Source organism: Vicugna pacos, chromosome 10, assembly GCF_048564905.1.
Source record: "Vicugna pacos chromosome 10, VicPac4, whole genome shotgun sequence".
NCBI lineage: Eukaryota > Metazoa > Chordata > Mammalia > Artiodactyla > Camelidae > Vicugna > Vicugna pacos.
This window is the reverse complement of record NC_132996.1, coordinates 59,835,202-59,863,109: the sequence shown is the minus strand read 5'-3', so window position 1 is coordinate 59,863,109 and position 27,908 is coordinate 59,835,202. Positions and strand designations below refer to the sequence as shown.

General features: G+C 52.3%; 3 protein-coding genes across 18 annotated transcripts in view; 2 read left to right on the top strand and 1 right to left on the bottom strand.

The window, feature by feature from the left end:
* PHF21A (PHD finger protein 21A) overlaps positions 1-11,516 on the top strand; it is a 170,914-nt gene extending 159,398 nt beyond the window's left edge. For all 14 annotated transcript variants that reach the window (XM_072969859.1, XM_072969856.1, XM_072969857.1 and 11 more), the window contains 4 exons: positions 3,083-3,238; positions 4,451-4,526; positions 5,208-5,311; positions 6,633-11,516. In XM_072969859.1, coding sequence (XP_072825960.1) covers positions 3,083-3,238; positions 4,451-4,526; positions 5,208-5,311; positions 6,633-6,896 — 600 coding nt within the window. In that variant the 3' untranslated portion in view covers positions 6,897-11,516. The remainder of the gene's footprint in view (positions 1-3,082; positions 3,239-4,450; positions 4,527-5,207; positions 5,312-6,632) is intronic.
* A 170-nt stretch (positions 11,517-11,686) lies between these two features.
* On the bottom strand, positions 11,687-17,169 carry LARGE2 (LARGE xylosyl- and glucuronyltransferase 2). Of its 3 annotated transcripts, none has more exons than XM_015246123.3 (15): positions 17,054-17,169; positions 16,802-16,961; positions 16,593-16,714; positions 16,166-16,248; positions 15,864-15,987; positions 15,444-15,615; positions 15,211-15,315; positions 14,636-14,748; positions 14,442-14,567; positions 14,189-14,344; positions 13,902-14,062; positions 13,206-13,484; positions 12,708-12,857; positions 12,409-12,604; positions 11,687-12,141 (listed from the first exon to the last, which is right to left on the bottom strand). In XM_015246123.3, the coding sequence occupies exons 2-15, from the start codon at positions 16,896-16,898 to the stop codon at positions 11,932-11,934; spliced, it is 2,094 nt and encodes a 697-aa protein (XP_015101609.1). In that variant the 5' UTR covers positions 16,899-16,961; positions 17,054-17,169; the 3' UTR covers positions 11,687-11,931. The 3 variants fall into 3 exon arrangements, with proteins under 3 accessions (XP_015101609.1, XP_015101610.1, XP_006212373.1); XM_015246124.3 differs by having other exon boundaries at positions 15,894-15,987; XM_006212311.4 differs by having other exon boundaries at positions 16,593-16,961.
* A 4,556-nt stretch (positions 17,170-21,725) lies between these two features.
* Positions 21,726-27,695, top strand: PEX16 (peroxisomal biogenesis factor 16). The gene is made up of 11 exons (XM_072969860.1): positions 21,726-22,156; positions 22,362-22,397; positions 23,225-23,301; positions 23,647-23,780; positions 23,917-24,017; positions 24,808-24,888; positions 25,031-25,183; positions 25,273-25,345; positions 25,480-25,599; positions 26,957-27,021; positions 27,508-27,695. The coding sequence occupies exons 1-11, from the start codon at positions 21,895-21,897 to the stop codon at positions 27,564-27,566; spliced, it is 1,161 nt and encodes a 386-aa protein (XP_072825961.1). The 5' UTR covers positions 21,726-21,894; the 3' UTR covers positions 27,567-27,695.
* The last annotated feature ends 213 nt before the right edge of the window (positions 27,696-27,908 follow it).

The following is a 27,908-nucleotide window of genomic DNA, read 5'->3' as shown; positions in this document are numbered from 1 at the left end:
CCAAAGATTATCCCCATTTTCCTCAGTTGAAGCATTGCCAAAGGTATTGCCAGCTCATGGCTTCATAGTAGGGATCCTTCACTGGGTGAGGCATGGATGCTGGGGAACAGACGGTGGTTCTGCATGTGAGTCTCTTTCGTAAAGAATGTTGGTTTTGTTTTTTTGCGATTTTTCGTTGAGGAGAGTTATGGTTTTCTTTGAGAGATTGAACCTGAAGGATCCACTCAGTCGAATCACAAGCTGAAAGCTTCAGCCAAGCTTCATCTTAAAATACAAACTTTGTTCTTTGCAGGAATCTAAAGGTAAAAGGAAGCTTTTCTAAAACCACTATAGATACGTTGAGAACTTTCTAAGTTAAACCTGGTGAAATGGATTTTCTTTAAAGATAATTGACTTCTACTTTGACAGTGTCCCAACAGTGGCAGTGATTAAAATCAACACACAGGGCTCTGTGTTCGCTGCTGGATCGCATAAGCCCCAACAACATTAATTAAACAATCTCAGTTGAGAGGCAAGCATTTCCTGGGGATCAATAACCATCTAGAAGGAGTTGTAATATAAGACCCAGCCGGTCACTAATCCTCAGGATGTACCTTGTTGCCACTATCATCATTTTTTATGAGAAGGGAAGATATGTTGACACAATTATAAAAATTTTTTAGCGAATGGTGAAGTTGCAGTTGATATAGCCAGGGAACTCAGCTCCTAGCAAAGACTCATGGGTTAGACATCATTCAACTTACTATTTGGTTTATGGTAGTAATTTGGTCAGTCACCAAAGCCTAAGCCTTTGGACCTGGTACAGCACCTCCGTGGGACTTCCTCTGCGCTCTTTAAGCAAAGAACCAATTCTGTGTGAATGAAATATATCTCCTGGCATTTTATATTCATTTCTATGGGCAGTAGTTCTCAAAGTGTGGTCCTGGTTTCTCTGAGACTCTTTCAGGGCATCAAAATATAAAATAATTATATTTGTATATATTTTGAAGTATAATATCAATCAAAATATTAAATGAAAAATATTTTCATGGTAACATTCTTTGCCATTTTCATTCTCATTCTCTCAAGAGTTAAAACAGTGGAGTTTTCCAGATACGACCTGACGAGTGAGGATGTCTCACTCTGAAGGCTAACTGAATGTGCACTTGCGTGTTCTTGGGTTTTTTAATTTTTCAGTACATGATTTATGTAACTTCCTATGATTCTATTATTATTTCAAAATAAAAAGTTTTATAACTTCTAATACAATAAATAGCAATTACAGATAACTCACATATGCAAAAACACTTTGAGGTCCTTAGTAATTTTAAAAGCTTAAAGGTGTCCTGACACCAAAAAGATTAAGAACTGCTGCTGTGGGATGTGTAAATAGAAGTTCTCTTTCCGTTAGAAACTTGAAAGAAATTATTCAACCTTTATTTATGTACTCTCTGCCTTTCACTTGTTGACGTCCTTCTTACTCAGGAGGAAAGGAAAATGAGAACTCTTTACCCCCCCAAAAAAATAGGTATTTGGAATAAGATGTCCTGTTTGGCTCATTTATTCATCACTGATAATTTTACGGTTCATGTAAAGCAGTCTCGGAAACCATAAAATTTTTATAAAAGATGCAGACTTAAAACATGGGGCTAAAGTTCAAGAAAGGCTAGCTCTCTAGAGGAGAGCAGCCCTCAGCCTGATTTTAAGAACGAAAGAAGACAGTAACAGTTACTCTAGGGATGAACCCCTCCATCTTTGATGTCTTTCAGTGCCTGAAAGTTAATCCTCATGCAGTATTTTGCACATGGACAGAGTATCTTTTTTTTTTTCTGCCCAGAGGTAACATTGTCTTCCTTTAAAAGATTAAAATCCATCTACGCTTTGATGTATTTTGCATCTCTTTGCATATCTGGTTTTCTAGGCACCAGATAATCTGTAGATACTGCCAGATAGTTTCCTTTCCTTTTCTTTGGAGAGAAGTTGTTGGTCTGGGAAGATACGTTCCTTCAGCAGTGGTGGTTGAGGGCTTATATATCATAGAAAGGAAAAACTGGGCATTTCTCTCTGTTTCTGTGTTTTCTATGCAAAATTCCTGTATTAGCCTAGAATCCTGAAACAACACACTGGAAGTGAAAAGAGGTCTGCCTCGCTGCCTAATCTGTGGCACGATCCTTCGGCCTTCCCTTCTCTGCTGTCCTTAGCAGCAGCGTTAATCCTGCTCAGAGACCAGGCCAGGGATTGGCTTACTGAAAAATACCTCATTTATTTTTTTTTTATGTGTTCTCTCCAATATTTAAATAGATCTGCCTTTTTCTGATGGTTCCTTTGTTCAGAGGGCTCCAGCAGACTTACCTGAGTATAAGAACTGTGACTGCTTGGAGCAGGGGAGACCAGCAGAGTGCACTTAGGCTGCTCTCCTTTTTCCATCTGGTGAAGTATTTTACAGGGAGGAATAAAGCCTCCCGGAATAGAATGGTCCATTGAACAGCAAATGCCAGACACTGGTTTTAAGAGAACGTTGTCAGCTGTTTGGTTTTTTTAATTTTTCATGTCAGAAAGCTCATAGGAGTTTAATTTGGGTGTGACTTAATCTTTTTCCTATTTGAACTTTGTTGTTTTTCTCCCAGAGCAAGCAAAGAGTTCAGTGAAAACCTCCATTTCTTATCTGTTCTTTGCCAGTCCTTCTAAACTTCCCCAAAATGATAAGTAATGAGAATTTTTTGTGTCCTACTGTGGAACACTTTGATGAATGGATTTCAGTGTCTTTAAACTTAATGATTTGTGGCTTGGACTCTGCCGAAACATAAATGCCGAGCTATCACCTGCAAAGCTAATTGTGGCCTAGGTGACTACAGAGTTATAGCTTCCTGTAAACTCTACTTTAAATTAAGAATGCTGGCCCCACCCAGGAACCCCAGTTGTATGGAGCAGGTGGAGGCATGTACCATTGGTGATTCCTACTTTTCTTGAACACTCTTGTAAGGAGTTGGAAGGGTGCATCTGATTGTCCTAAAACATTTATATATATCTCCAGAATGTGCATGTTAACATACAAATTTTACCTTTTTTGTCCTTTCTCTTACCTTTCCTCTCAATTTCATAGGGTGATATCCATGAGGATTTTTGCAGCGTTTGCAGAAAAAGTGGCCAGTTGCTGATGTGTGACACATGTTCCCGTGTGTATCATCTGGACTGCTTAGACCCTCCTCTGAAAACAATCCCCAAGGGCATGTGGATCTGTCCCAGATGTCAGGACCAGGTACTGTGGGTGGGTCAGACAGGGTGAGGGACGGGGAGGGAGGAGAAGGACCCTCTAAGCTGGGGGAGTGGCTGAGTCTCTTCCCTCTCCTGAAGTTCTCCAGGCCACGTCTGCCCTGGTCACAGCACCACACTCACCCACACAACATCCGTCCTCGGGGGATCTCTGTCACGTCCATGAGGCAGGGACTCCGTGTACCGGTGGAGAGACCCTGCTTCCCTTTATTTGAAATAACTTACCTTCTCATTACCTTTACCTTTGAAAGTCTGTGAGTCTCTCTGCCCCATTCTCTAAAAATGGTCTAAACTCAGCATATGGTTGAAACGCTGGAAATAAAGTCCTTAAAGGAAAGTGCCTATTTAATTCAAATAAGAACAGTTTCACTTTTAACCTGTGCTGTCATCAGGAACAGAGGACTGACTATGAAGTGCTGTCTTAATATTGCATTGACTTGAAAGAAGAAAAAGCCTTTCCCCCCCTTCTCTGTTTAGTTTCTGTTTTTTTTCCTCAACCATCTGTGTATCTTTACATCTTTATGTTTTTATTATTAGCTGTCTCAAGTCTTTCTTGGAAGTAGACAAAAGTATAAGTAGTAAATAAATAAGCCTAGTAGCTCACAAGCTTCGGGGTCCCGCTCAATTAATTGGAATCTTGATTTGAGGGAATTCTGGTTTCCCCCTTTTATCTTGGTCCTCATCCTTCCTATCTCCATGATATAGTAGAGACAGTTCTCTGTTCTCTTCCTGATGCTGCTTTGTGACTTCTGATAATTTTCTACCGAGGGTCTAGGTTAAAATTAATTTTCTTGGTCAGGCTGTCTTTAAGGGACATATAAAGCTAAAAGTGAGACAGGCAGCTTATATCAGGTCAAGGACCAAACTGCTGCCATCATGCAGACTTGGTTCTGGCTTCAGGAGTAGCTGGGGGTCGGCGGCGGGCATGAAAACATAGGAATGCCCAGCCAGGTCCCAGCTTCTTTCTAAGCCAGGGCTCAGGTGGCTTGGCTCTAACTGCCATTGACCCTCATTTTCTCAGGCTGTTCACTGGAACCTTGTAGTCCAGAAACTATAGACCAGGGTTTTGCAACACTGCCACCATAAATCCTTCCTGGATTTTGTCTGTCAATAGCTACACACACTGTTGCTTGTTATTACACGGGGGATGTGTGTTTATACCTCTTTCTCAAGGATAAAATTCTAAAAATCTTTTCAGATGCTGAAGAAGGAAGAAGCAATTCCATGGCCCGGAACTTTAGCAATTGTTCATTCCTATATTGCCTACAAAGCAGGTAACGGGTTATCCATATTACCCCCTTTTGTATAAATATCCCTTTATTTAAAAAAAAAGTATTAGAAGACAGCATTTTTGTTTTCAAAAGGAAATGTATAAGCCAGAAAGAGAAAGAAAAATGCCATATGATATCACTTATATGTGGAATCTTTAAAAAAAAAAAAGACACAAATGAACCACTTATTATTTGTAACTTGGATGATTTCTTGAATATGTGTAAGCACATTTGACTGTCCTTTATGATTGGATTACTGCATTCTGTTGATTATTTTGTGGTTGGCTTTATTTCTTTGATAACTATGTAAGTTTAAAAAGTTAAAGCTCTAAAATGTTCTTAGAAACAATGAACAGTACATATGTGTAAATTTTTTTAAAAGGAAATTTAAAGTTAAAAATGAAAAGTTTTTATTGAATGAAATTAGTTTATTATAGTACTTTCTTGGGAAGGAAAAATGAAAAGTGATATCTTAGTATGTAAAGCCGGGCCCAAGCCACTGATGATTTTTGTGTCCCATTACATACAGAAAGAGGAAGTCCAGGTGAGAAGGACCCGTGCACTGACTTTGAAGCTGGGGGACCTTTGGGGAACATACCACTCTGGCAGGCATTCTGAACACAGTGGCCTTTTCAAAGAATTTATTGTTGAAAACAAGTTCCTTTTTTTTTTTTTTTTTTTTAGCAAAAGAAGAAGAGAAACAGAAATTACTTAAATGGAGTTCAGATTTAAAACAAGAACGAGAACAACTAGAGCAGAAGGTGAAACAGCTCAGCAATTCTATAAGTGTGAGTAAGCCTTGTGCCTGTGGTGATAGAACAGGGCCTTCCGTGTACGTAACACACGTGGGGCTCTCAAGGGCTGATTCACTCCTTCAGCGTATTAATGCTGTTAACTTGGGTGGTTGCTGTTTGCCTCCAGTTAGAATTTGCCCTCAGGTTCAGGTGGCCAGTTGGTATATGGTGCCTTAGCCAAGCTCTGGAGCATTCTCTTGACTTTGATCTGAGAGAAGATTTCAGTCCCCAGGCTGAAAAGATCAAGTAGCCACTACAGCAGCACAGCCACCATCCCTGTGTGCTCCTGAGCATGTTCAGAGCCAGGGGGTGGGGGTGGGGAGCGTGTGGAGCTGCCTGGCACTGGGCAGGCACAGACCAGGTCTGTGTGTGAATCTTCCCAGTCACCCTAGCTAGTGGGTCCACCCTCCTGTCCCCTCTTCCACACCCTGCAGATTGCCTTTCTGGGTTCTCCTGAGCAGCCTGAGAAAGTAGGGTTTCTAGAGACAAGAATTGGAAGTAAATACTACCCAGCCTGGCTGAGCAGGTGGGAAAGAGGGTTGTATCTGCAGCAGGGATTCAGAGGCTTTTCCCCCAGGAGCAGGCTCTCTTTTCCATTGAATAGGTACCCTTGTTGGAGTGAGGTGGCCTCAGTCCTCATGGATGCCGGGTGGTGCCCTGGACTTTGGTGGCAGTCGTGCTGTCCCTCCTCATCATACTGCCCATGGCTGGCAGGTTCACATCTCTTTCTGTGCCTAGAACAGAAGCCAGTACAAAAGGGCAAGAGACTACAAGTTCATGACTGAGCAGAAGGGCTTCTGCTGGCTGTGGCCTTTGATTCTCCTAAATATCACTGTCCTGTCCTGGGCTCTGCCTCTTAATTTCTTGCTGAACGAATGAGCCTCAGTAGGCCCTCAGATTTAATCCAGGTACCATCGGCTTGTTTTCTTCCCTGGAAAGCTCAGTCCAGTCCTGAGCATCTCAGCACCATTAGCAAGATAGAAGCATACCCAGACCTGCCCAGACCATCTTCAGCACCGCTGTAGGAACCTTTTTTTCTTAATACCTTTTCACTTTGTAGTATTATAGTGGTAATTCATATCTGGTTTTAAGTCCTCATGTCAAGTAGAGTTGGCTTTTAAACCACTCACTTGCCCCCTCTTGGCTCCTGGGCTGCCTACTTCCCTTGGGTAGCAGCACCCACTCCAGTGAGGAGCAGAACGAGGTCTAGGGGCTGCACACCAGCCAACAGGGATTCTTTTATCTGGAGAGGGCAGCCCCAGGCCTGTGAGAAAAGCTGAAGGCTCAGTGCCACTGCCCTTCTCATTGGCTGCAGAAATGCATGGAAATGAAGAACACCATCCTGGCCCGGCAGAAGGAGATGCACAGCTCCCTGGAGAAGGTAAAACAGCTGATCCGCCTCATCCACGGCATCGACCTCTCCAAACCTGTAGACTCTGAGGCCACTGTGGGGGCCGTCTCCAATGGCCCGGACTGCACCCCCCCTGCCAACGCTGCCACCTCCACGCCAGCCCCCTCCCCCTCCTCCTCCTCCCAGAGCTGCACAGCGAACTGTAACCAGGGGGAAGAGACTAAATAACAGAGCCCCGCTAGGAGAAGCCACGGGATCCCGGCGGCAAGGAGAGCAAAACACTGAAGACTCTAGAAAAGCAAAGCCGGATTTCTTCTGGAAAGTACAGAATTCTTTTGGTTCTTTGGTTCCAGAGAGAGAGAAGATGCTTGTGCCAGGTGGCACCAGAGTTTGCCAATTGATCCTTCTTATTCTGTGTGTACATGCAAAGATTGGACCATGTTACATGAAATAGTGCCAGCTGGAGGTTCTTTGCCAGCACCATGCCAAGTGAAATAATATATTTACTCTCTCTATTATACACCAGTGTGTGCCTGCAGCAGCCTCCACAGCCACGATGGGTTTGTTTTTGTTTTGTTGGGTGGGGAGCAGGGACGGGCGGAGGGAGGAAAGCAGGTTTCAGATCCTTATTTGCCGAGCCGTTTGTTTAGGTAGAGAAGACAAGTCCAAAGAGTGTGTGGGCTTTCCTGTTTCTAAACTTTCACTACTATAAAACCAAAAAGAGGAAATCGAGATTTAACCAACCCAGTGCCCAGAGGAGGGATGGGGAGGGAGTGGGAGGGAGCCGGGGTGGGAAAAGTATATCGAATAAGCAGTATTTCATATTGTCTGGGGCGGGCATGGTGCACGGAGAGATGGACACCAAGAACAGCCACCGGCTGCTTCTCTGGAGCGCTCCGCTCCCCCGCCTTGGACGCCCCCACCCTCCCCAAGTTCCTTCCCTGCTGTGGCACGTGGGCACCATCCCCGCGGACGATCCGGTTACCTTCCCTCTCCAAGAACAAGCAGAATCAGGCCTCAGGTGGCCCTTGCCCGGGGCAGGGAAGAAGGGTGTGTGTGTCGAGGAAGGAAAAAAGGTGGATCAGTGATTTTACTTGAAAACAAGCTCCATCCCTTTTCTATATTTATAAGAAGAGAAGATCCTGAGTGAAGCAGCACGCGACCCAGGTGTGTGTGTATTGAATGGAGACGTTTCTTTTCTTTTTTGTTTTTGTTTTTGTTTTTTTTTGTTTTTTGTTCTTTTTTCCTTTAAAAGAAGTTTTATTTTGTTGTTTATTTTACTTTTTTGGTAACAAAAACTAAAATAAGGAATAGAAAAGCTGTTTTTCAGGCTGACAGTCCAATTAAGGGTAGTCGAGACCTTGCATGGTAGAATAGGAATCATAGTGTCAGTGAGGTCAGTGAGTCTGTGTGAGTCCTTGTGTCATCGTTCGGGGCACTGTTTTTTTATGCAAGGGCAAAAATCTTTGTATCTGGGGAAAAAAAACAACTTTTTTTTAAATTGAAAAGGAAAATAAAAGATATTGAGGTCTTCCTAGTGTTACTTAAATTAAGATCAAGGTAAGAAACATTGTAAAAAAAATTACAAAAGTGCTATTTGTTTCCTAAAAACAGTGATTTCTATTAAAAAAGTGTCAGAACTGGAGAAAATGCTGTGTAGTTATAATTTTTTAGCACAGAACCTGCTGATCATGATGACATTTTGCTGTGTTTGTGTCTCAGGACTGGTGGGCTAGTCTCCGTGATTTCTGTCCTCCGGATGGCTGCAGCCCTGAAGGGCAGGGGCAGAGCCCTCCCACCATCCTCCCCTCCTCAGAAAAGACTGTCCTCTCTTCTTGGTGCAGGGATCTGGGCTCCTGTTTCTGAAGCCCAAATGGAGTGTGGGACGGTATCAAGGCCCCACCTGTTGTCTCCTCAGATTTTGCTAGAGCAGAAGGCTGGTGCCTAAACAAGATCCCTTCCTTTGGTGCTGCTCTTGGTCTTTCAGCCACCAGCATTTTGAGTGCCTGGGGGACAACTTTGAAGGAAATGAAGAGTGAAGCTCTTTGGTGCCCATGTACCCTGGCCTTGGTGGAAGGGTACAGGGGGCAGGCTGGCTGCATCAGCCCTTGGTGCTCAGAAAGAACAAAGGAGTGAGATGTCTTGAGGGTACATGGTGTTTCTGAGACAGAGAGCCCCAGGGTGGCCTTTGTGTCTTCTTGCCTTTGAAGAGAGTCTTGAATCTCCAGCCGCTTTCTCTGCCTGCTGGCTCCAGGCTCTACTTTGCCCACCCATAAGCTTCCTAGATGACCTTTGGCTAGAATTGCTGTGTTTGCCTTGGCTTGGCCTGTCTCCTAGAGAAAACCAGGGTTCTGAAAGGCTACGACCATTTCCATCATCTTGCCTTGTGGGAAGTAAATTTTGTCAGGTGTGGGCTCCTGCTGGAGACCTCTGCCCAGTGTGTGCTTCTGGCTACAGGAGGGAGGCAGTGGCTCTGCACCGCATCGCTCCCGGAGCCTCTCTCCCCAGCCCACCCAATGCCCCGTAACAGCCAGAGCTGAGGAAGGGCAGAATGGTCCCATTAGTTTCCCCCTCACCTAATTAGGCCCAGAGATGGATCCCGAAAGCAGCTGCAGCAGAGAGACACTTCTTAAGTAAAACATGTCTCATCTCCACCACCCATTTCTGTCCACTTGCCCTGGATGTTGGAAGAGGGGATTGAGAGGGGCTGCACAGGCCTGAGCCAGGACCTGGCTGCAGGGTTTCCTGAGAGGGAAAGAAAGGAGCTCCCTATTCTCATGCAAAAACCAAGGTGCTAAGTCTAGTTAGGGAGCTTTGGGAGATGCCCGGACTAGTTGGAGGAATAGTTGGCCGAGGTTCGGGCGCTCAGAGGAAGGCTGCACGTTCTGTCTTAGAGCTCTCTCATTTGACTTGTCTTGGCCGGGAGGCTGGGGCTGCCAGGTAATACCTGTCTTCTTGAAAGAAGTTGGGAAACTATCATCACTAGAGGCCTTCTGCTCAGAAAGGAACTGCCTGGGGGATTCTCAAGGGTAGGGGGCAGGGCTAGAGTTGACCAGGGGTTTGCTAGCTTCTGTGAGCAGTCACGCTCTGACCTTGTCTCAGATTGGGGTATGGGTCTTTCCTCAGGTTCAGGTGTCAGCTGTTTTGCAGGTCAGCTAATATGGAGTAAAAAATGCAACCCTGCCCCGAAACCTGCATTCTGGACTAAGAGTCCCAAACACCCCTTACGGCAAAGAAAGGGCCCTAGTCTCCTCCTCCACTTCCCACCAAGAGAAAACCACCCCTCCGTCCCTCCAGACCTGTGGGTCCCCGTGACCACCTGAGACGCACATTCATGATTGCACCCCACCCCAGCTGCCTCCTCCTCCTCCTTCTCCCTCCTTCTCTTCTGCTGCTTTTTCCCCCTGACCAACACATCTGAGAGCAGCTGGCTTGCAGGCACTTCAAAGGCCAGGGAGTGGCTGGTCTGGGACAAGGGAGGAGCTGCCCACGGGGCTCTGGGTCAGGAGGCCCCTTGTCAGTCCTGTGACTCAGGTGCAGTGCCCTGGAGGCAATGAGGTCACGTTGCTGTCATCATCCCTGCTCACGCTCTTGCCAGTGTGGCCTGTAGGTCCTTTTTCTTTCAGGAAGCCTGCTGGGTCTTGTCTCACCTCTGCTCAGCTCATTGAGTTCTGCTTTCTTCCTTCCTTATCTGGCCCTTTGGAGGCAAGCCTGCTGGTTGTGCCTGGCAGGGAGACCCGCTCGGGGCAGCCCCTCATGGGCCTTATCTATGACACGGCCACAGCAGCCTCCAGCTGGCCTATAGGGCCTGCCTTTGCCCCTGCTGCTGCTTGGCTCAGGCTCAACAGGCAGAGTGGTCGAAGTCGCTTGGCCCCTGCCTCTCCCATCCTGGTGACTGTGTTTCCAGCTCACCTCAGTCTTGGCATGTGAGCTGCCTCTCCAGCCATCTCTGCCACTTGCTCTCTTGGGCCCAGCAGAGGCTTTTGGGCACTCGTCCCAACCCACAACTCACACAACGCACTCAAAGTGGTTTCCTCCCTTCACTCCCTTTTAGGGTGTGGTCTGTCTTATTTATCCAAAGGGCTTAATTTAGGAAACTTTTACCCCAGGGGCAAAAGGCTCTTCGGTAGTAGGATGGATGGTGGCCCAGCTACATTTTTCAGGCCCTGGGTTCTCCATATTTCATGGTTTCTGTTGGATGGAGGCAGCCTTGCTCTGTGTAAAAGACTGTGGGCCTCACCCCCACCCCTCAGCTGGGCACCCTTGGCAGGAAACAGGAGACCCATTCTCACCCTGACTTACAGCTGTCCTCAGTGTCAGCTCTTTTCCAAGTGAGGGGTGGCCCCTGAGAAGATTCCTCTGGCCCTCCCACGGAGTGAACAGGAGGAAGCTGGGGGGTGAGGGGGTACCCCTGCAGAGAGCCTGGGTAGAACTCTTGAATAGCCTTTGTAAAGGAAGAGCAGGGCTCACAAATTCCACTTCACTCTTCCCTCCCACAAGCCCTTCTTCCCTGAGGACTCGGTCCCCCACGGCAGCCTCTGGCCCCTGCTCCTCTCTCGTGTCGTTGGGTCCTCAGCCCAGGGTAAGCTGCAGTCAGGCAGGACAGGACAGGCAGCCGGAGGTCAGCAAGCTCTGAGCATAAAAGAGCCAGCCAGCCCCCAACCTGTCTCTTGTCCACGCCCTTTGTGATTTCAGTCTTGGTAGAACTTGTATTTGGAGTTTTGTGCTTCAAAGTTTTTGTTTTTGTTTGTTTGATTTTTGTTTTGAGGGGGTGGGGGGGATTCAGAGCAGCTGATCAATTTGTATTTATTTATTTTAACATTTTACTAAATAAAGCCAAATAAAGTCTCTCAGACTCATGGTTTTGGGTTTGGGGCAGGGGAGGGTAGACAAGACACACTCCAGTCCCGGCCTCCTTGGGAGGGTCTGGCCAGATTCAGCACCTCCTCGAGCCCACTAACGCCCTCATGCCCCAGACCAGGAGGAACATGAAAAGGAGCCATTAACACTTACTTACGAAAAAAGGGTGTTAGAATTGAGGAAACAGGAATCAGCCCCAAGCCAGCTGGGGCAGAGCAACACTACAGCATAGTCCCAGCCATAGAACAGCAGCCAAGGGGGGCCCCAGACCCACCCCACAGATGCTCCATCACAACCCTTCCCACAAAGACCTTAAATAATTTAAATAGCAGGGAGGGTAGGGTGCTGGCAGGTTGCTCCAGTGTCTGCAGGGAGTGTGTGAGAGCCAAGGGCAGGGGTGAGGTCAGACGGGGCCTCGGGGCTGCTGCAGGGCAGTGAGGTATTTGAGGGCAGCAGCCCCATAGCTGCGGGACAAGTCCTGGTGGAACTCATCCTTGAGGGCCTGGAGGCAGTCACGATAGGTGGGGCTGGAGCGGAAGCGAGAGATGTCAAGGCTTGGAGCATGGGGCAGGTGAATGATGAAGGCCTCGGGCAGCACCAGGAGCTCGTATTCCTGTGGGGGGAGGTTGGGGGCAGGCAGATGGACGGTCATTGCCTGGGCTGGGGAAAGATGGCAGCTCCAGGGGATGGGGAAGCAGGCTTACTCGATAGCTGCTGGAGCATAACCTGGGGCTAAAGGGCAGACGATTTTAGTTCAGCAGAAGGGTGGAATTTCTAAGAGTGCTGCCTAACAGAGCAGTGTGCTACACTGAGGCATGGTGAGCTCCCTGGTTCTGGAGGTATTCAAATCAAGGCTGGGAGGCAGCAAGGCACCCCTCACCTGTGCATCCAGCTCCATGATGTGGGCCACCTTGTTCCAGCCAAAGCCCACAAAGCGGGAATCATAGCGGGGACAGTCACGTGGCACCACCACATAGGGCTCGTAGTCAGCTGCCCACTGCACGCGGTATGGCTCCTGAGCCTCCCGCCAGTGGGCATAGTCTGTGGGTGCGTGACCCCGGGGCCACTCGTGGTACCTGTGGAGCAGGACAGGGCAAGGAACCAGGCTGAGGCTAGGAGCTTGTGGCTGGTGGGGCCAGTGTAGGGGACACAGAGGGGCAGGGCAGTGGCCTCTCCTACCTGAAAGTATGGAGAGACCCAGCGTCCAGCAGGGCCAGCAGTTCGGCCTTGGAAGTGGGGAAGCTGAAGCGGTAGTGCAGGGTCTCGAATGCTGGCACCACCAGAGCCGCCTTCCGCCCACCATCCAGCTCCAGCTGCTTGATGGAGGCCCTGAGGAAGGAGCGCCCATGAACAGGAGAGAATGGGGAAGGCTCTGCCTCCAGCATGGGATCCAGTGCTTCTCTTACTTTTATTAGATGTAGGACCCGACTTTCAAAGGCCAGCTCACCCTGAAGCCCACTAGAAGACAGACACAAGTGGAGCTGCTGCAGGAAGCATGTCCCAGCCCCTCTGCTCTCCTATGGCAGCCCAGAGAAATCACGTGGCCCCCACCCTCATACAGACCCCATTTTCCGGGACACTGGTCCAGAAAGGAGCAGGGATACACTCGCCTAAGGTCCCGCCCCCCACCCTGTTTACATCCACCCATATACCGTTCCTCTCCTTCCTCCAGCGCACCTGAGGTAGTCGTAGAGGGAGTAGGCAGGCAGGAAGTCAATGTCGCTGAGGAAGACGTAAGGTGTGAGGGCCTGGGCCAAGGCCACGTTGCGAAGCTGGTTGATGGGGTAGAAGGGCCCTTCACGGTACACCACGTGGTAGGCCACATCCTGCCGGGCAGAGAGCACTGCCGAAGTCTCGACGAAACGCAGGAACTGCTGGGCCTCTGCGTCTGTCAGGTATAAGGCCAGGCTCATGGGGCCCGGCCAGTGCCTGCACAGGGCTTCCAGCATCTGCAGCCTGGGGTGAGGGGGGTGGTCAGCCCAGGGAAGGCTGGGATACCTCCCAGGTTAGCTGCTGCGGACAGCCCCCCTCAAGTGACTTACTGAGCACCGTCCAAGCACTTTTTGAGCTGTTCTTACTTAATCTTCACAACTACCCCACAAGGTGGGTACTTTCTCGTTTGACAGATGAGAAAACTGAGGGCCAGAGATACTAAGACTTGCCCATGATCCCACAGCTACGGAGGGGCAGTTCCAGGCATCTGAATGATTCCCAAAGCCCAAGCTCCTTTCACCACCGCCAGTGGCTCCAACTTCTGGAACTCCCCAGCATCAGGCAGTAAGAGCTCTTCCTTCCACCAAATGAAACCCTCTTCTTGGAACTCCCAGTCCCAGACCATGCTATATTCCCTGGGGCTGCCCTCAGCACCCTCACCGGTCCATGGAGAGCTGGGCCACCAAGGTGACATCATGGGGCTGGGAGGGGGGTGGCTTATGGGGCAGGAAGGTGATATGCACACGGTGCACAGTGAGCTGCTGCTGCCGGAACTCAAAGCAGGCATCCTCCTCATCCAGTCGTGCCAGGGCCCGCTGCAACTAAGGGGACGTGGGGAGAGAAGAATGGGCTGGGTGGGCAGGCAGACAAGCCCCAGACAAGGCTGGGTCCCACCAGGGCAGAGGGGTAGAGCCTCCCTGAGGGAAGGGAAGGCAGCTCCCTCTCACCTGCTTGGCCCCAGGAGGCAGTGGGCAGGGGCACCCAAAGAGCTCTCTCCGCAGCAGGTTCCCATCGTACTCCAGGAAGGTCAGGTAGAGGTTGCGGAAGGATTCCACGTGCTTGTTCTTCACGCGGAGCTTCTTTGGTGAGTTCCAGTGGATCACCTGGGACCCGGGAGGGTGTTGGAGCAGGGATGGGAGCAGCAAGCAGGAGTCCCTGTCCTGGGCCCATCACCACCATTCAGCCACCTGCCCCACCCACCTTGAGGTCAGATGCCTCTGAGTAGCAGCGCTCAGCCAGTGTGTGGTCTGACAGCTGCACGTTCCAGACGCAGGGCAGGGGCTGCACCAGCCACGGGTGCTCTTTGATTACGGCATTGAAGATGTCCTGGGCAGAGACAGCCATCACACCTCGGCCCAGAGCCTGCCCCACCCTACTCCAAAGCTCCCCCAGACCTGGTCAGCCAGTGAGGTGGCGGGTAGGGTGAGAAGCTCCCGTGTGGCCGTCATCTTCCACATCTGCTCCCAGCCAGCCTGCCGAAGGCGGTCCAGCCGCAGGAGGATCACACCTGCTCACAGGGAGAGGTTGTCATGCCCACCTGGGATGACCCAGCTCCTGGGACCAGGGGACATGAAGGGGTCTTTTAAGTGCTTATTTTCTGACTGTTCAGACATGAGCATGGACTAGCTCTGACAATGACTAACCCTCTTGGGGGTGAAGGGGAGGCAAAACACAGCTTATGAGCACCTCCATGACCATGTTCTCAAATTTGGTAGTCTCAGGGCTGGCAAAATCATCCCCATTTGATGGATGAGAAAACTAAGGTTCAGAGGGACCAAGTGACTTGGCCAAAGTCATCCAGCATGTACAGCCAAGGTTGGAACTGTCATTTCTGGCTCTTCTCTCAGTGTTCTTCCCACAGCACAATTCTTCCCGGGTGGGGGCTGCCTAGCATTCTGTATCCTGCCCAGTCCCTGGGGCCCAGTGACCAGTGCCCGCGCCTCTTGCCTCCCTCCACCACTGTCCCCACCTGTGTTAAATCCCCGGCCCAAGGCAGGCCAGGGCCTGTGGTTCCTCCAGAGGTTGCCGAAGTACCAGTCACTCTGGTTCTCCACGAGACCGATCACTTGCTTGTCTGGGAAGGAAGGGCATTGAGGGAGCTGCCTGAGGCTGCCACAGTACCTTGGCACAGGGCTGGGCTGCAAGGAGGACTGGACGGGCCAGGGAAGGGGGCTGACAAGGGTGGGTTCCCAGGCCTCTCACCAGAAAAGTAAGCAAAGAGTGCCCAGAGCTCTGCAATGTTGGAGGCGAAGGTGACATCTGTGTCCAGGACAATGACACGGACCAGGTCAGGGGGCAGGACACCGGGCAGCACTAGCTTCATTAGCCCATAGAGGCCAGAGTAGTGCTTGTTGGGGATCCAGGAGACCTGGGGCTGTGGATGGGAAGGACAGGGCATGAACCTGGCAGAGAAGGGCCTACAAGTGCCAGAACATACTCAGGGTGACACGGGTAAGAAGGGATGAGCCCCAGGAGGGTGAGGGATTTGAGTTTCAGTAGATATGATGGAGTTGGGGGTCCCAGGCAGCTGTAACCTGCCCTCCCCCTGATCCTCACAACCTTGGGAGGAAGGAGAGGGCTGGGCATGGCTGGGGAGGAGTGCAGAAGGGCCAGGGCTCCTGCCTTGAGCTCATCAGCATTGTAGAAGCTGACCCAGACAGCGGGCACCATCCATGTGTGAAAGAGCGTCTCCAGGATGTTTCTGGCCACGGCATCAGTCACCAAGTGGAGGTGCAGTGGATTTTTCCTTTAGGAAAGACACAGGAGGAAAGCTGATAAGCCCCAGAAGGAACTCCATGGGACAAGCCTCACCCCGAGGTGCTCAGAAGTGGGAGCGTCAACTTCTGCAAAGAGCTTTTCCACATCCAGTTCAGGATATTCTTACAACCCCCTTCAAGGGAGGAAAAGGACACTCCTGGCTGTACCTGTAGAAGAGCATGGACTTCACCAGGGTAATGATGTCTCTGCTGGAGTTATGACCTGCACACACGATGGCCACCTGCAAGAGCTGGGGAGGGGACACCAGGTCAGCAGCAGCCCCCTCTTCCACTAGAAGGTAAGCACCATGGGTGGGCAGACCTGGCCTAGGGCAGTGTAACACCCCCACCTGACATCAGAACTAGGGAAGGGTGATGAGGGGGACTCCCCAGAGCAGGAGTCCACCACCCCCACATTTCACAAAAGAAGAAACCGGGGTCAGAAAGGGAGGTGCGAACCCGAGGCGCCCCCAGCTGACTGATCAGTGCTAGAGCCCACGCCAGGTGTTGGGATTCCCACAGGTGTATCAGGTGACCAGGCTGGGGGCGCGGTGCCCGAGATTCCCGCCACCAGGGGCCGTGCGCACCTACCTACCTCACATTTGGGCGGCCGCGGCCGCGGCCGCGGGGGATCGCAATCTGAGCTGTTGTGGCCCCCGTAGCCCGCCGGCAGGTCTCCGTCGAGGGCAGCAGCCCCCCGCGGCCGTGGCCGCCCATCTGGAGGTACACGTGGCGTTAGCGAGTAGGGTAAGGATCCCGCCACCCCTCCACCCCACCACTCGCCTCCCTGCTGGCTGCGCTCACAGTCCAGGTCCCCGCCGAACAGGAAGAAACCGATCAGAAACAGCAGCAGCAGCAGTGCTGCGGCCCCCAGCGCCCGGGGGCGCCCTCGGGGCAGCATGGCCACCTCCGGGGGGTGCTCAGGGTGGGGCGCGACCTCGAGCTATGGGCTCCATTGCAGGCCCTGTGGACCGGGAAGGGAGAGGAGGGTCGGCCTAGGGCAGCGGGGCCCGACGGCCACCCGATCTACTCTCCCGCGCTGAATAGCCTTCTCACCTGCTCCAGCAGTTTGCGGGCCCCGACCTTACTCTTTCAGTAGCCAGCTGGGGTGCAGGGAAAGGGGAGGTGGAGGCGCAGTCCTGCCCCGTCTGAGCAGGAGCCAGCCCCGCCCCCAACCTGGGTTCAGGTTTCACCTCCGCTTGGCTGAGCCCGAAGGGGCGGGGAGACCCCCTGGGGGAGGGGGAGGGCTGGTCCCGCCCCTGCCCTGGCTTCCGAAGGCCCCCTCCAGCAGGGTAAGAAACCTGGGAACCCTCAGGACAGCTGGAGGGCTTGGGGGCAGCCTTCCAGGAAGGACCAGCCCCAAATACCTGCGCTGAGCCCATCCCCCTCTCCCCTGCTCTGTGACCCCATCTCCACCCCTTTACCTTCCCCTGGGGAAGGGTCCGTGACCCTGGCCCGAGATCAAAGGAATGGCCTGAGTGAGAGGGAGGGGGCTAGATTGGAATGCGGGCCTCGGGCATCTAGGACACCTGCTCTAGGGGTGGGAGGCGGGAGGTGGGGCCCTAACAAGACCTGCCCGGAGCCGCGGAGCACCTGGAGTCCCCCGCTTTCCTCCCGGTCTGCTCCACCCCCGTTCAGTCCAGGTGGCCCGGTGACACAGAGTGGCCTTGTGAAGGTCGCCTCCTGCCCGGGAATTGTAAGGGGCCTCACTCACACGGCCCACCTGGGCCTCCTGGGCAGGGCAGGGGATCCCCTACCCTTGCCTAGACCGTAGTGGTGATTGTGCCTGGCTCCTGGCCTGGATCTCTTCCTCTGCCATCCACACCACCCCCTTTCCTCAGAGGGCCCCAGCCAGGCCTCCGCAGGCCCTGGAAGAGGTGGTGGCACCCTGGACCGTGAACGAGAACAGTCACGGCTGACTGAGCGTATACTCTGCGCCCAGGCCCTGTGCTGAGGTTCCACAGCCTCATCTCAGTGAACCCTCACCTCAGCCGTGTGACACAGGTATTATTTTCCCCGGAGAGCTGAAGTGACCCATTAGAACACCCTCCTGTCCTTCCCCAGGCTCTACCCTGCAGTTTCCGAGCTGCTCCTCCATAGAGGCTTCCTGCCCTAGGACTTGTCCTTGAAGTTCCTTCTGCCTGGATTCTGTCAGATTCTCACAAGGTAGGCTCCTCTCCCCGCATCCCTTGCTTTATTGTTTTCTTAGCACTCCTTGTAAGGGGACCTTGCTGACTTAATTACAGCCCATGTCCCCCCTAGAAGGTAGCTGCTCACCAGACTGGGTCCCCAGCATCCAACCAGGGCCTGGCACATACCTAGCACTCAGTATGTGCTGAACCCGATGGGACCCAGTGGGCCCCACCATAACCTAGAAAGGGGCTCAGGTGGTATCCATTAGCCCAGCTTCCAGGTATAAAAAATGAAGGTCTTAGAGGCCCTAACCCCAAAATAAGCTGTGGCAAAGCAGCCCAGCCTGAGAGTCCCCCACCGCCAGATCTCCTCTAAGAGGCCAAAATGCCCTTCTGTGGGAAATGGGGGTCTGCCAGGAAGGTCTGGTTTTGGGCCTTTGGAGGCCAGGGGCAACGGTTACCATGGAGACTGAGGAGGCTCCTCATACATCTGAGAATTGAGAGCAGATGAGGGGATGCAGGGGCCATCTAGGCATCTGGAGTTTTGAACCTCCAGTCCCCCGACCCTCATCTCTAGCCTGGAGCTGGGGTGGGTGTGGGTGAATCCCTCCCTAAGACCCTCAACAGAGACTGTCATGGGGGTTAAATGTGAAAGAGCAGATAAGGCATACAGTGAGGGCCTGATCAGGGCATTTCTGGCGGGGAGCTGGGTCTGTGAGTGACCAGAGTGACTGGTCACTCACAATGCTGGCCCCACCCCTTGATCAACCTTACCACTCAGGGGAAATTGAGGTGCCAAGATGCTTACTGGTCCTCCAAGAGCTTCTTCTGGGACGTGGAGGTGGGAAAGGAGATAGTTATGGGCATATGAAAGGGTGCTGATCTTCTAGACCTGAGACCCAGTTTGGCCCAGCTCTGCCCAGGACTTTGCTGTGTGACCTTGAACAAATCAGGCCCCCACTCTGGACCTCAGTATCCTCATCTTTACCTGTTGGACTGGTCTAGCTCTCTTCCACTGTGGTGCAGGACAGAGTGAAGGAGGAAGGATCAGGTCCAACCTGCCCAACCAGGTGACTAAGTCCAGGCAAGGGCCCAGTAGAGGGGCTGTCCTAGGTGCCTCCTGCACACATGACCACTCTGTCTCTGGGACCTAATCAGGCATGGGATCTGAAGAGGTAATTCAGGCAGCCAGGTTGCTGCCAGCCTGGCTGGGCCCATGATCCCCTCCCAGTCCTGAAGGAGGCAAAAGAAACAGGCTCCAACCCCAGCACCCCTCATATTCTGTCCAAGATGGGGAGGGTGCTCCTTTGTCCTCCCTGCCTCTCTCCTCCCCAGAAGCACAGGACCACCAGCCCTAGGAGTGCAAAAGAAACCTCACAATCCCCTTCCTCACTTTCTCCACAGCCACAGAGGGAGAGGCTGGAGGAATATCACTGGTAAGATCTGGGAACAAGTTCATTAAGATGGTGGGATGTGAGGAGGAAGGGAGGAAGAACCCCACACCAAAAGCCCTGAGCCCTGGTCTTAATCTCAGTTGCTAATTTGGCTCGTGACTAAGTGGTCTCAACAGTCACTGCTTTTGCTGGGCTGTGGGCAGTAGGATAGAGGGCACTGCTACGGGAGACTCTCACTGTGGTCTGTTTGGCTAATGCCATGCTGTGTGACCTGAGACAAGTCTTTTCCCCTTCGTGGGCCTCTTATTCCCTATCTGTGAAAAGGAGTTCAAACCAACTAGGCCATGTTGCTAGCAGGAGTTGATTATGAGTAAGCCTGGCTTTGAGGAGGTGGTGAAAAATGATGTAGATGATGCCCAGTGCCACCTCCTCTATTCTCCAGGACCTTTACCTTTCCTGAGGTCCAGGACACATCTCCCTGGGTTTTCATTCCTTGGAATGAGTAGGGAGGGCAGTTATGATTTCCCACCTGGTATAGAAGAAAACTAAGCTGGGGAGGAGGCTTGGGGAAGGGGGTGCAAGGAGGGGCTGTGGTTTCTTGGTGAGGTGTGTTAAAATGCCTAGATTCTGTGGTCAGACTAGACCAGGATTCCAATCTTTTTTTTTTTTAACTGAAGTATAGTCAGTTACAGTGTGTCAATTTCTGGTGTACAGCATAATGTCCCAGTGATGCATATACATATATATTTATTTTCATTTTCATTAAAGGTTATTACAAGATATTGAATATAGTTCCCTGTGCCATACAGAAGAAATCTGTTTTTTTAATCTATTTTTATATATAGTGGTTAACATTGGCAAATCTCAAACTCCCAAATTTATCCCTTCCCACCCCATTTCCCCAGTAACCATAGACTGTTTACTATGTCTTTGAATCTGTTTCTTTTGTAGATGAGTTCATTAGTGGCCCCCTTCCCACCCCCCTTTTTTTTTAGATTCTACATAAGTGTATTTTTCTTTCTCTTTCTGGCTTACTTCACTTAGAACGACGATCTCCAGGTCCATCCATGTTGCTGCAAATGGCATTATTTTATTCTTTTTTTATTGCTGAGTAGTATTCCATTGTATAAATATATCACAACTTCTTTAGCCAGTCATCTGTCGATGGACATTTAAGCTGCTTCCATGCCTTGGCCACTGTAAATAGTGCTGCTATGAACATTAGGGTGCATGTATGTATCTTTTCAAGTTAGAGTTCCCTCTAAATATGCCCATGAGTGGGATTGCTGAATCATATAGTAAGTCTATCAGGATTCCAATCTTGACTGGGCGTTTTTAAGCAGATCCTTTCCTCACGTGGTGGAGGGGATTAGGTAAAATAATGCAGTGCTATTCTCAGAATAAGGTAAAACTGCCGCCCCAGTCTGGGACCGCGCAGCTCCACCGCCCCATCCATGCCCCACCCCTTTGCCCACAGCCAATCAGCGGCTACCTTTCCGGAGCGTCCGTTCCCAACACATCAAGTCGCTCCTTTCCCGCCGCTGCCCCTTCTAAGGAGTCTACTCCGTTTGGGAAGAGATTCCCTGTAGTAGCCCCAAACCCTTGGGAATCTTTTGAGGACCGGAAGGTGCACCCGAAGGCAGAAAAGCGCTTGAGATGGATCGCGAGTTCAAGGACCAAGTTCTGCCCTCTAACAATTTTACAGCTGGGGAAACCTGAGGTCCAGAGAAGGGAAAATCCTGATCAAGGTCACCCCGAACCGAGAGCAGAAGCCCAGGCCAGGGTTTTCTCCGTGGCGGTGGGAGTGCAGGTGCGCACTCTTTGTGGGGCGCAATCCATGCAGGAGCTTGGGGCCAAGGCCAGGGAACTAACGGTGCTGGCCAAGGAAATAGTGACTGCATAGGAGGCTGGACTCCTTGCTGCCTCAGTTTCCACAGCACTACCTCTGGTGGGGGTCAGGAGACGAGGCAATTGGCCAAATATGTGCCTGAACAGAGTCCGGCTGTCCTTAGACTGTCCCCGCACTTCCCAACGTCCAATGGAGAATCTTTACTGCAAGCTACCTCCGAGTCCTTTAAAATCCAGTCCTCCCGTTCGAGCCTCTCGGCGTTCTATTGGAAAGACTATGCTCTTGGTCCCTCTAGAATGAACTGCTCAGACTGCCGCGGAAGGTGTCCTGGGGCTGTAACTGCGCAGGCGCAAGGGCAGCCAACCCGGAAGGCGGAAGAGCTGGATCCGGACAGTTGGTGTCGCGGGCGGGGACTATGTTAACCAGTGACCTGAAGGAGTAGGGAGGGCGGGATTAGGCCCGCAGTTGCTTAATGCTACACTAGTGGGAGGTGATTTAAGAAATGGGGTGAAGGGTGGTTCAATGGTCTTTCACGTCGCCATCCTCTGGCCCGCGGAAGTTAAGCAACGGAGAGGCGGGCCTAGGGCCGGAAGCAGGAAGGAGGCCGCAGGAAGCAGGGCGCCGTACTCAGTCGCACTGTCGGTCTGTGAGTCTGTCGGTCCCGAGGGCAGGATGGAGAAGCTGCGACTTCTGGGCCTCCGCTACCAGGAGTATGTGACTCGTCACCCGGCCGCCACGGCCCAGCTGGAGACGGCAGTGCGGGGCCTCAGTTACCTGCTGGCAGGTGCCACCCTGACCTTTGACCCATCCCTTCGGGGCTTTGACCTTTGACCCTACTGGCCCCCTTTCCTGCGCAGTCAGGGTAGTGATAACTGTTCTTGGGCAGTTCCTTCCAGGTTCCAGTAGGGCGTAGGGAGGGGACGTCTAGGGACCCGAAGCCGCGGAGTGAGGCAAATGCTCACCCGCCTCCTTCTGTGCCTTCTTCTCAGGTCGTTTCGCCGATTCGCACGAGTTGTCAGAGCTGGGTGAGCCGAACTCTGGGTTGGGTAGAGGGTGGGAGGGCCTGGGAGGGCTCCCCAGAGGGGTGGCCACCAGGGCTGGCAGTCCTAGGCTTCCTGTTAGATCATCTTGTGCTGTGACTGAATCGGACAAAGGTCCAGGGTCCACTATCCTGAGCCCTCTACGTCCCTATAGTTGAGGGACATGTTTAGGGACCTTGACTGGCCAGGAGGCTGAGCCAAGCGCCTTTCCTGCCTTTGCCAAGTTAATCCTCCTTACAGTAACGTGAGGTGGGTACTGTTATGGTCTTCATTGTCCAGTTAAGGTAACAGAAGTTTAAGTGAGATTAGAGAACAGCCACTGAAGATCCCAGAACCAGGACTCAAATCCAGATCTCCCAAATTCCAGGATCCCCAGACTATAAACGCCTCAGTAGTACTTATCCATGTGCAGGTCCTGAAAGAGTGAGCTGAGTTTTGAAAGGTAGAGATAGAATAGACTTTCAGGGGCAGGCTGCAGAGAGCACAAAGGCCCGGAGATGAGACCACACATCTGTGGCTATTTGGAGCATGAAGGGTAGTTCTGGGCAGCTGGATGACCAGTGCTATCCAACAGGGCAGTAGCTAGTCTGTCACAGAGATCAAACTATCCTTTCTTGTTCCAGCTGCCCACACAAGAGAGCACATTGGGGAGTGTGGAGCCGAGGAAGTGGGTGGGGAGACATGTTGGTTTTCCACATAGTGTGCTGGTGGCTGAGTACAGCAGGTGACAGGTGATCCTTGCCTCTCTGGGGAGAGGGTGAGGAGGTGGAGGCTGCAGAAGCAGCCTCTCAAGGCCACATTCTACCTCTCAGTGTACTCTGCCTCTAACCTGCTTGTGCTGCTCAATGACGGGATCCTACGGAAGGAGCTTCGGAAGAAGTTGCCTGTGGTGAGAACTGTGCCAGGAACTGTGGGTGGGAAGCATGGGGAGCTGGGAGGAAAATGGGCACGTCTCTGTAGCACATGTTATACATACTCACAGAGTATGACACATGCCTGCATCTGTCTGAGCCTCAAGCCTTCTCCTTAGGTGAAGTGTCCTGGTGTTAAGCGTCCCCACTTTGGATAAAGAGACTGGGTTTCAGAAGGGTAGAGTAGCCTGTCCTAGGGGGAAAACTCAGACTTACATATTTAGTCTCGGAAAGGGGAAAATCCACATCTGTCAGAGAAGCCCCCCTAGGTGGAGCGCCTGGAACTAGGAGCCCCCTCACCTCTTGGCCTGGGGTTCTTGCAGTCGCTGTCCCAGCAGAAGCTGCTGACATGGCTGAGTGTGCTGGAGTGCGTGGAGGTGTTCATGGAGATGGGGGCCGCCAAAGTGTGGGGTGAAGTGGGACGTTGGCTCGTCATCGCCCTCATCCAGCTGGCCAAGTATGTTGGGACTGTGGAGGGCAGATCCTGGGTGGGGGTAACCAAGGCTAGCTGTACAGATAGTGTTCAGCAGAACACCCCTGACCCCCTGCCGGCTAGCCACCTCCCCTCCAGCCCTGCCATACTCCCAACCCAGGGCTGTACTGCGGATGTTCCTGCTGATCTGGTTCAAGGCTGGCCTCCAGACCTCACCCCCCATCGTTCCTCTGAACAGGGAGACTCAGGCACAGCCCCATGGTAAGCTGCTTCTCTGCTCTGGAGTGGAATGGGACATGGGACTAATTTGTGGATTTAGAGCTGACCAGCGTGAATACAGTATTGTCCGTTTATGGAGCACAACTATCTCCATCAACTCATTTTGTTCTCATCACCCTGTATTTCAGAGAAGAAAAAGATCAGGTCAGAGGAGGGGTCAGAACTTGAACTCAGGACCTCTGACGTCAGAGTCCTCATTCTTTTTTGTGGGCTGCAAGAAGAGGGGACAGAGCATCGGCAGGAGGCAGAAGTCCTGCTAACCTCGTCTCTGGGCCTGGTTCTGTATCAAGAGCCACAGCGTCCTGAGGCAGGCTGCCCAGCAGATCTGTCCCTTCAGGGCTTTGGATCCATCCGCTGTTGGCCTCTGGGCCTCATTCTCCTGACTTTAGGGGGTGGTTCTTTGTGTCTCCTCTCTTCACGGTCATGTTGAAAGCAAAGGACTAAGAACATATGGCGCCTTTAATGCTGTGATCCCCAGAGACCAAGGTCCTCCCTACCTTGTTCCAGTCCCTGGGAAGCCTGGGTTCTCAGCTGGCTCATCTGCCAGGTGTTACTGGCCTTTCTCAGGCTGGGGATGGCTGCAGAATGCTCCCCACTGTGGACAGATCCCAGCCACAGCCCCCGCTGCAGTGTCCTTGATTCAGTTGCTGCCTTAGTACAAGCTTGTCCATTCTCCCCTTAGCCCATGAGTGTTCACTGCATGCGTGTTCTTTACAGGCTTTGCTGGAAACATGTCCCTCTGACAGTATGGCCTTCTGTCTCTCCCTCCTAGATGGTGACCATAGCCCGGGCAGCCAGGAGCAGTCATATGTGGGGAAGCGGTCAAACCGAGTGGTGCGAACCCTCCAGAACAGTAAGTAGTGGGTGTAAACAGATGAGGCATCTCAGTGCTGAGGTCAGCATGGGCCTGAGGGCCTGGCTTTCATCACTGCCTGCCCTTCCCCTGCCCTGCCTCGCCCCAGGCAGAGATGCTCACGTGCGCTCTTGTGTTCTAGCTCCATCCCTGCACTCAAGGCACTGGGGAGCCCCCCAGCAGCATGAGAGATGGCAGCAGCAGCAGCACGAGGAGCTGAGCATCACCCCTACCCCACTGGGGCTGCAGGAGACCATCGCAGAGTCCTTGTATATTGCCCGGCCCCTGCTGCACTGTATCCTTAGCATGGGGCGGGGGTGGGACAGATGGGCGCTGGCCAGGTAGGCCATGTGCTGGAGACATCCTTGACGCCTTGGCCGTCAGTGCTTAGTCTAGGCCTATGGGGTCAGCGGTCATGGACACCCTGGCTCCTGTCTGGTGTCGTGGATGTGACCAGGTGAGCCTGGGCCTGCCTGGGCCTCCACTCCCTTCGCTGGGCTTTGTGCTGCAGGCCTGGCCTCACCTGGGCAGGCAGGGGCCCCTGATCCTCCTGTTTCTGGCCCTAACCTTATTCCCTCCCTCCTCTACCAGCCTGAGCCTCCTGAGCGACAGGAAGGGCCTGACCCGGAGGGAGCGGCTGGAGCTGCGGCGACGGACCATCCTGCTGCTCTACTACCTGCTGCGCTCCCCGTTCTATGACCGCTTCTCTGAGTGAGGACCGGCCCCTGGAAGGGCAGGGCCCACCCTCAGCGAGGCAGAGGGGAGGGAAGCGGGGTGCAGTGCCCCACCCCTGTTCACACCTTCCCTTCCTCCTTCCTGGATCTGGATTCACTGAGTACCTGCTATGTGCTGTCCTGGGTGCAGTCACTCCCTGATTTATCTGTGCCAGCCCAGCCCTGTCCTCAGAGTTCTCGGAGCCATCTGCCTGCGTGCAGGAGCTTAAGCCATTGTTGGCGGCGAGGGCAGGGTACAGGGATCATGGGCCTGGGCTTTCTATGCCCTCAGCTCATTTGCCCATTTTCCTGTCAAGTAGTTGGGATCACCTCTCCTTCTCAGAGGAGACACTTGAGGTTCAGAGAGGTTGGGCGGCTGAAACAAAGCCACCCAGCTAGCTAGTGGTAGAGGCAGACCTCACATCCGTGTTCTCTGTGAAGGTCCAGAGTACCCAGCCACAGCCAGACACAGAGGGGCCTGCTGGGGGCGGGTGGTGGCTCAGGGCCAGGTCTCCCAAAGTCCTGCCAGTGTGACTGCCTGAGGTCAGACTGAGACTTGGGGAGGGGTCCCCGGACAGTGACTGGGGCTGTGAGAACCCCCTCTGTCTAGGTCTTAACAAGTATGCTGCTTAAACACCGAGTATTAATTGGAATTGTACTTAATATTATGTCCACACGGCCTCAGGGTTTTTTCCTGAGACAGTGGAAAGCAAGCTGAGGTCATATTTAATAACTACCTTAGTGAAAATAACTGCCTAGCAGTTCCCATTTTCAGCTAAGTTTGAAAGCTTATAATCCTATTCTGTACTCTGGAGAAAACATTCCAGAGACTTAACGTGGATCATATGACCTCCACCAGCAAATTGCTTGCCCTTTACAGAGGAAGCATTAGCGCCCGGGTAGCTCATTGAACTGAAGGGACTGGAGATGGTAATTGCAGAGGTGGCATCCCAGGCCAGTCTGGCTCACTCTCCTGTGACTTGACCAGCCGAGCACCCTCAGAGCAGCGGCTTAGACTCAGAAGGGTCCAGAAACTCATTTGAGAAATTTCTTGTTTCCCCAGAAGACAGGGAGCAGGGTGCTGAGGGTCTCCGAGATGTAGTCTGGGAAGGGAACTTCTTCCCCTTTATAGTCTCTGAAGCCAGGCTGCCTTCCAGTTGTGGGCTGAGGTGTGAGTGTTCCAGGCCTGTGGCTGGAGGACAACAGGATCAGAGTTCTCTTCCTTTTGTCCTAGGGGACATCCTTGATCCAGAGTGACTTTCTGTCTTCTGGGATGCACTGCCTTTAGTCAGGTGATCTGTAAAGGCTTTCTGCAGGGACCCAGGCTCCCTACTCAGCCTGCTCCTTTCTTGCAGGGCCAAGATCCTCTTTCTGCTTCAGCTGCTGGCAGACCATGTCCCAGGCATTGGCCTGGTCACAAGTAAGCATGGGGTTGGGGCATGATGATTACTGAGTAGCACAGATCTCATGTGTGGCCCATCTTCCTGTTTTCTTTTGTCTCCTTGTAATTTGATCCTTGGCACAGCTGGGAGAGGTAGCCCTAGGGGGTCAGGCTGGGTGGATGAGAGCTCTTGCAGTGATAGGAGACCGGCTTCTCTGGGTGGTGTCTACATGGCAGGGATGAAGCCTGCCAACTGTTCGGAGATCCCACCTCAGCAGAGAGCCACTGGGCCAGGGCTGTCGGCATCTACAGCCGGACGGCTGTGTGGCTTCCTGAGCCTAAGAGGCCTGTCTGTAAATGGAGACAGAGATGGCTGCTGATGTGAAGAGGTGGGAGAGGGGGCTCCTGTTGTGTGGAGGGAGCCGCAGTGTTTGGGCAGCAGTGGCTCAGAGGGGCCTGGGTAGAGCAGAGCCCACTTGGAGCCTGGCCCTCAGCCCTGAACTTGTTCCCTCTCTGTCATTGCAGGGCCACTCATGGATTACTTGCCAACCTGGCAGAAAATTTATTTCTACAGTTGGGGCTGACAGACACTCCGCGAGTAGGGTGTGGGGAGGGGCAGGGTGGCAGGCTCTGCTGCTGTGGGCAGGGGGTACTTCAGCCTTTCAGACCCCTGGGCCCCTCTGCCCTAATAAAACTTGACTGGCAGTGTCAAAGCCTGTGGCCTCTCCGTGCCCACCACACTCTCACCCTGGCCAGGCTCTGCACACAGTGCTGGTCGCCACCAGAGCTCCCCTAAAACCATCTCGACTTTGCCTCCTCCGGTGATGGAGCCACTGCAGCCTGCACCTTGTCACTGGGCTGAGAAGCCTCTGCTAGGACCAGGACCAAGGCTCCTCTAGCGACAGAAAGCTGGCATTTAACCTCAC

Bases quoted from the DNA above. Each gene is read 5' to 3' on its own strand.
- PEX16 (XM_072969860.1), top strand. From the start codon at position 21,895: ATGGTCTTTCACGTCGCCATCCTCTGGCCCGCGGAAGTTAAGCAACGG. The intron at 22,157-22,361 runs GTGCCACCCTGA...CCTTCTTCTCAG, and splicing joins CCTCAGTTACCTGCTGGCAG to GTCGTTTCGCCGATTCGCAC. The intron at 24,018-24,807 runs GTAAGCTGCTTC...TCTCCCTCCTAG, and splicing joins GACTCAGGCACAGCCCCATG to ATGGTGACCATAGCCCGGGC.
- LARGE2 (XM_006212311.4), bottom strand. From the start codon at position 16,898: ATGCTGCCCCGAGGGCGCCCCCGGGCGCTGGGGGCCGCAGCACTGCTG. The intron at 15,988-16,165 runs GTACAGCCAGGA...TCTTTCCTAAAG, and splicing joins AAGTCCATGCTCTTCTACAG to GAAAAATCCACTGCACCTCC. The intron at 12,605-12,707 runs GTAGGAGAGGCC...CCTGCTCCACAG, and splicing joins GGGTCTCTCCATACTTTCAG to GTACCACGAGTGGCCCCGGG.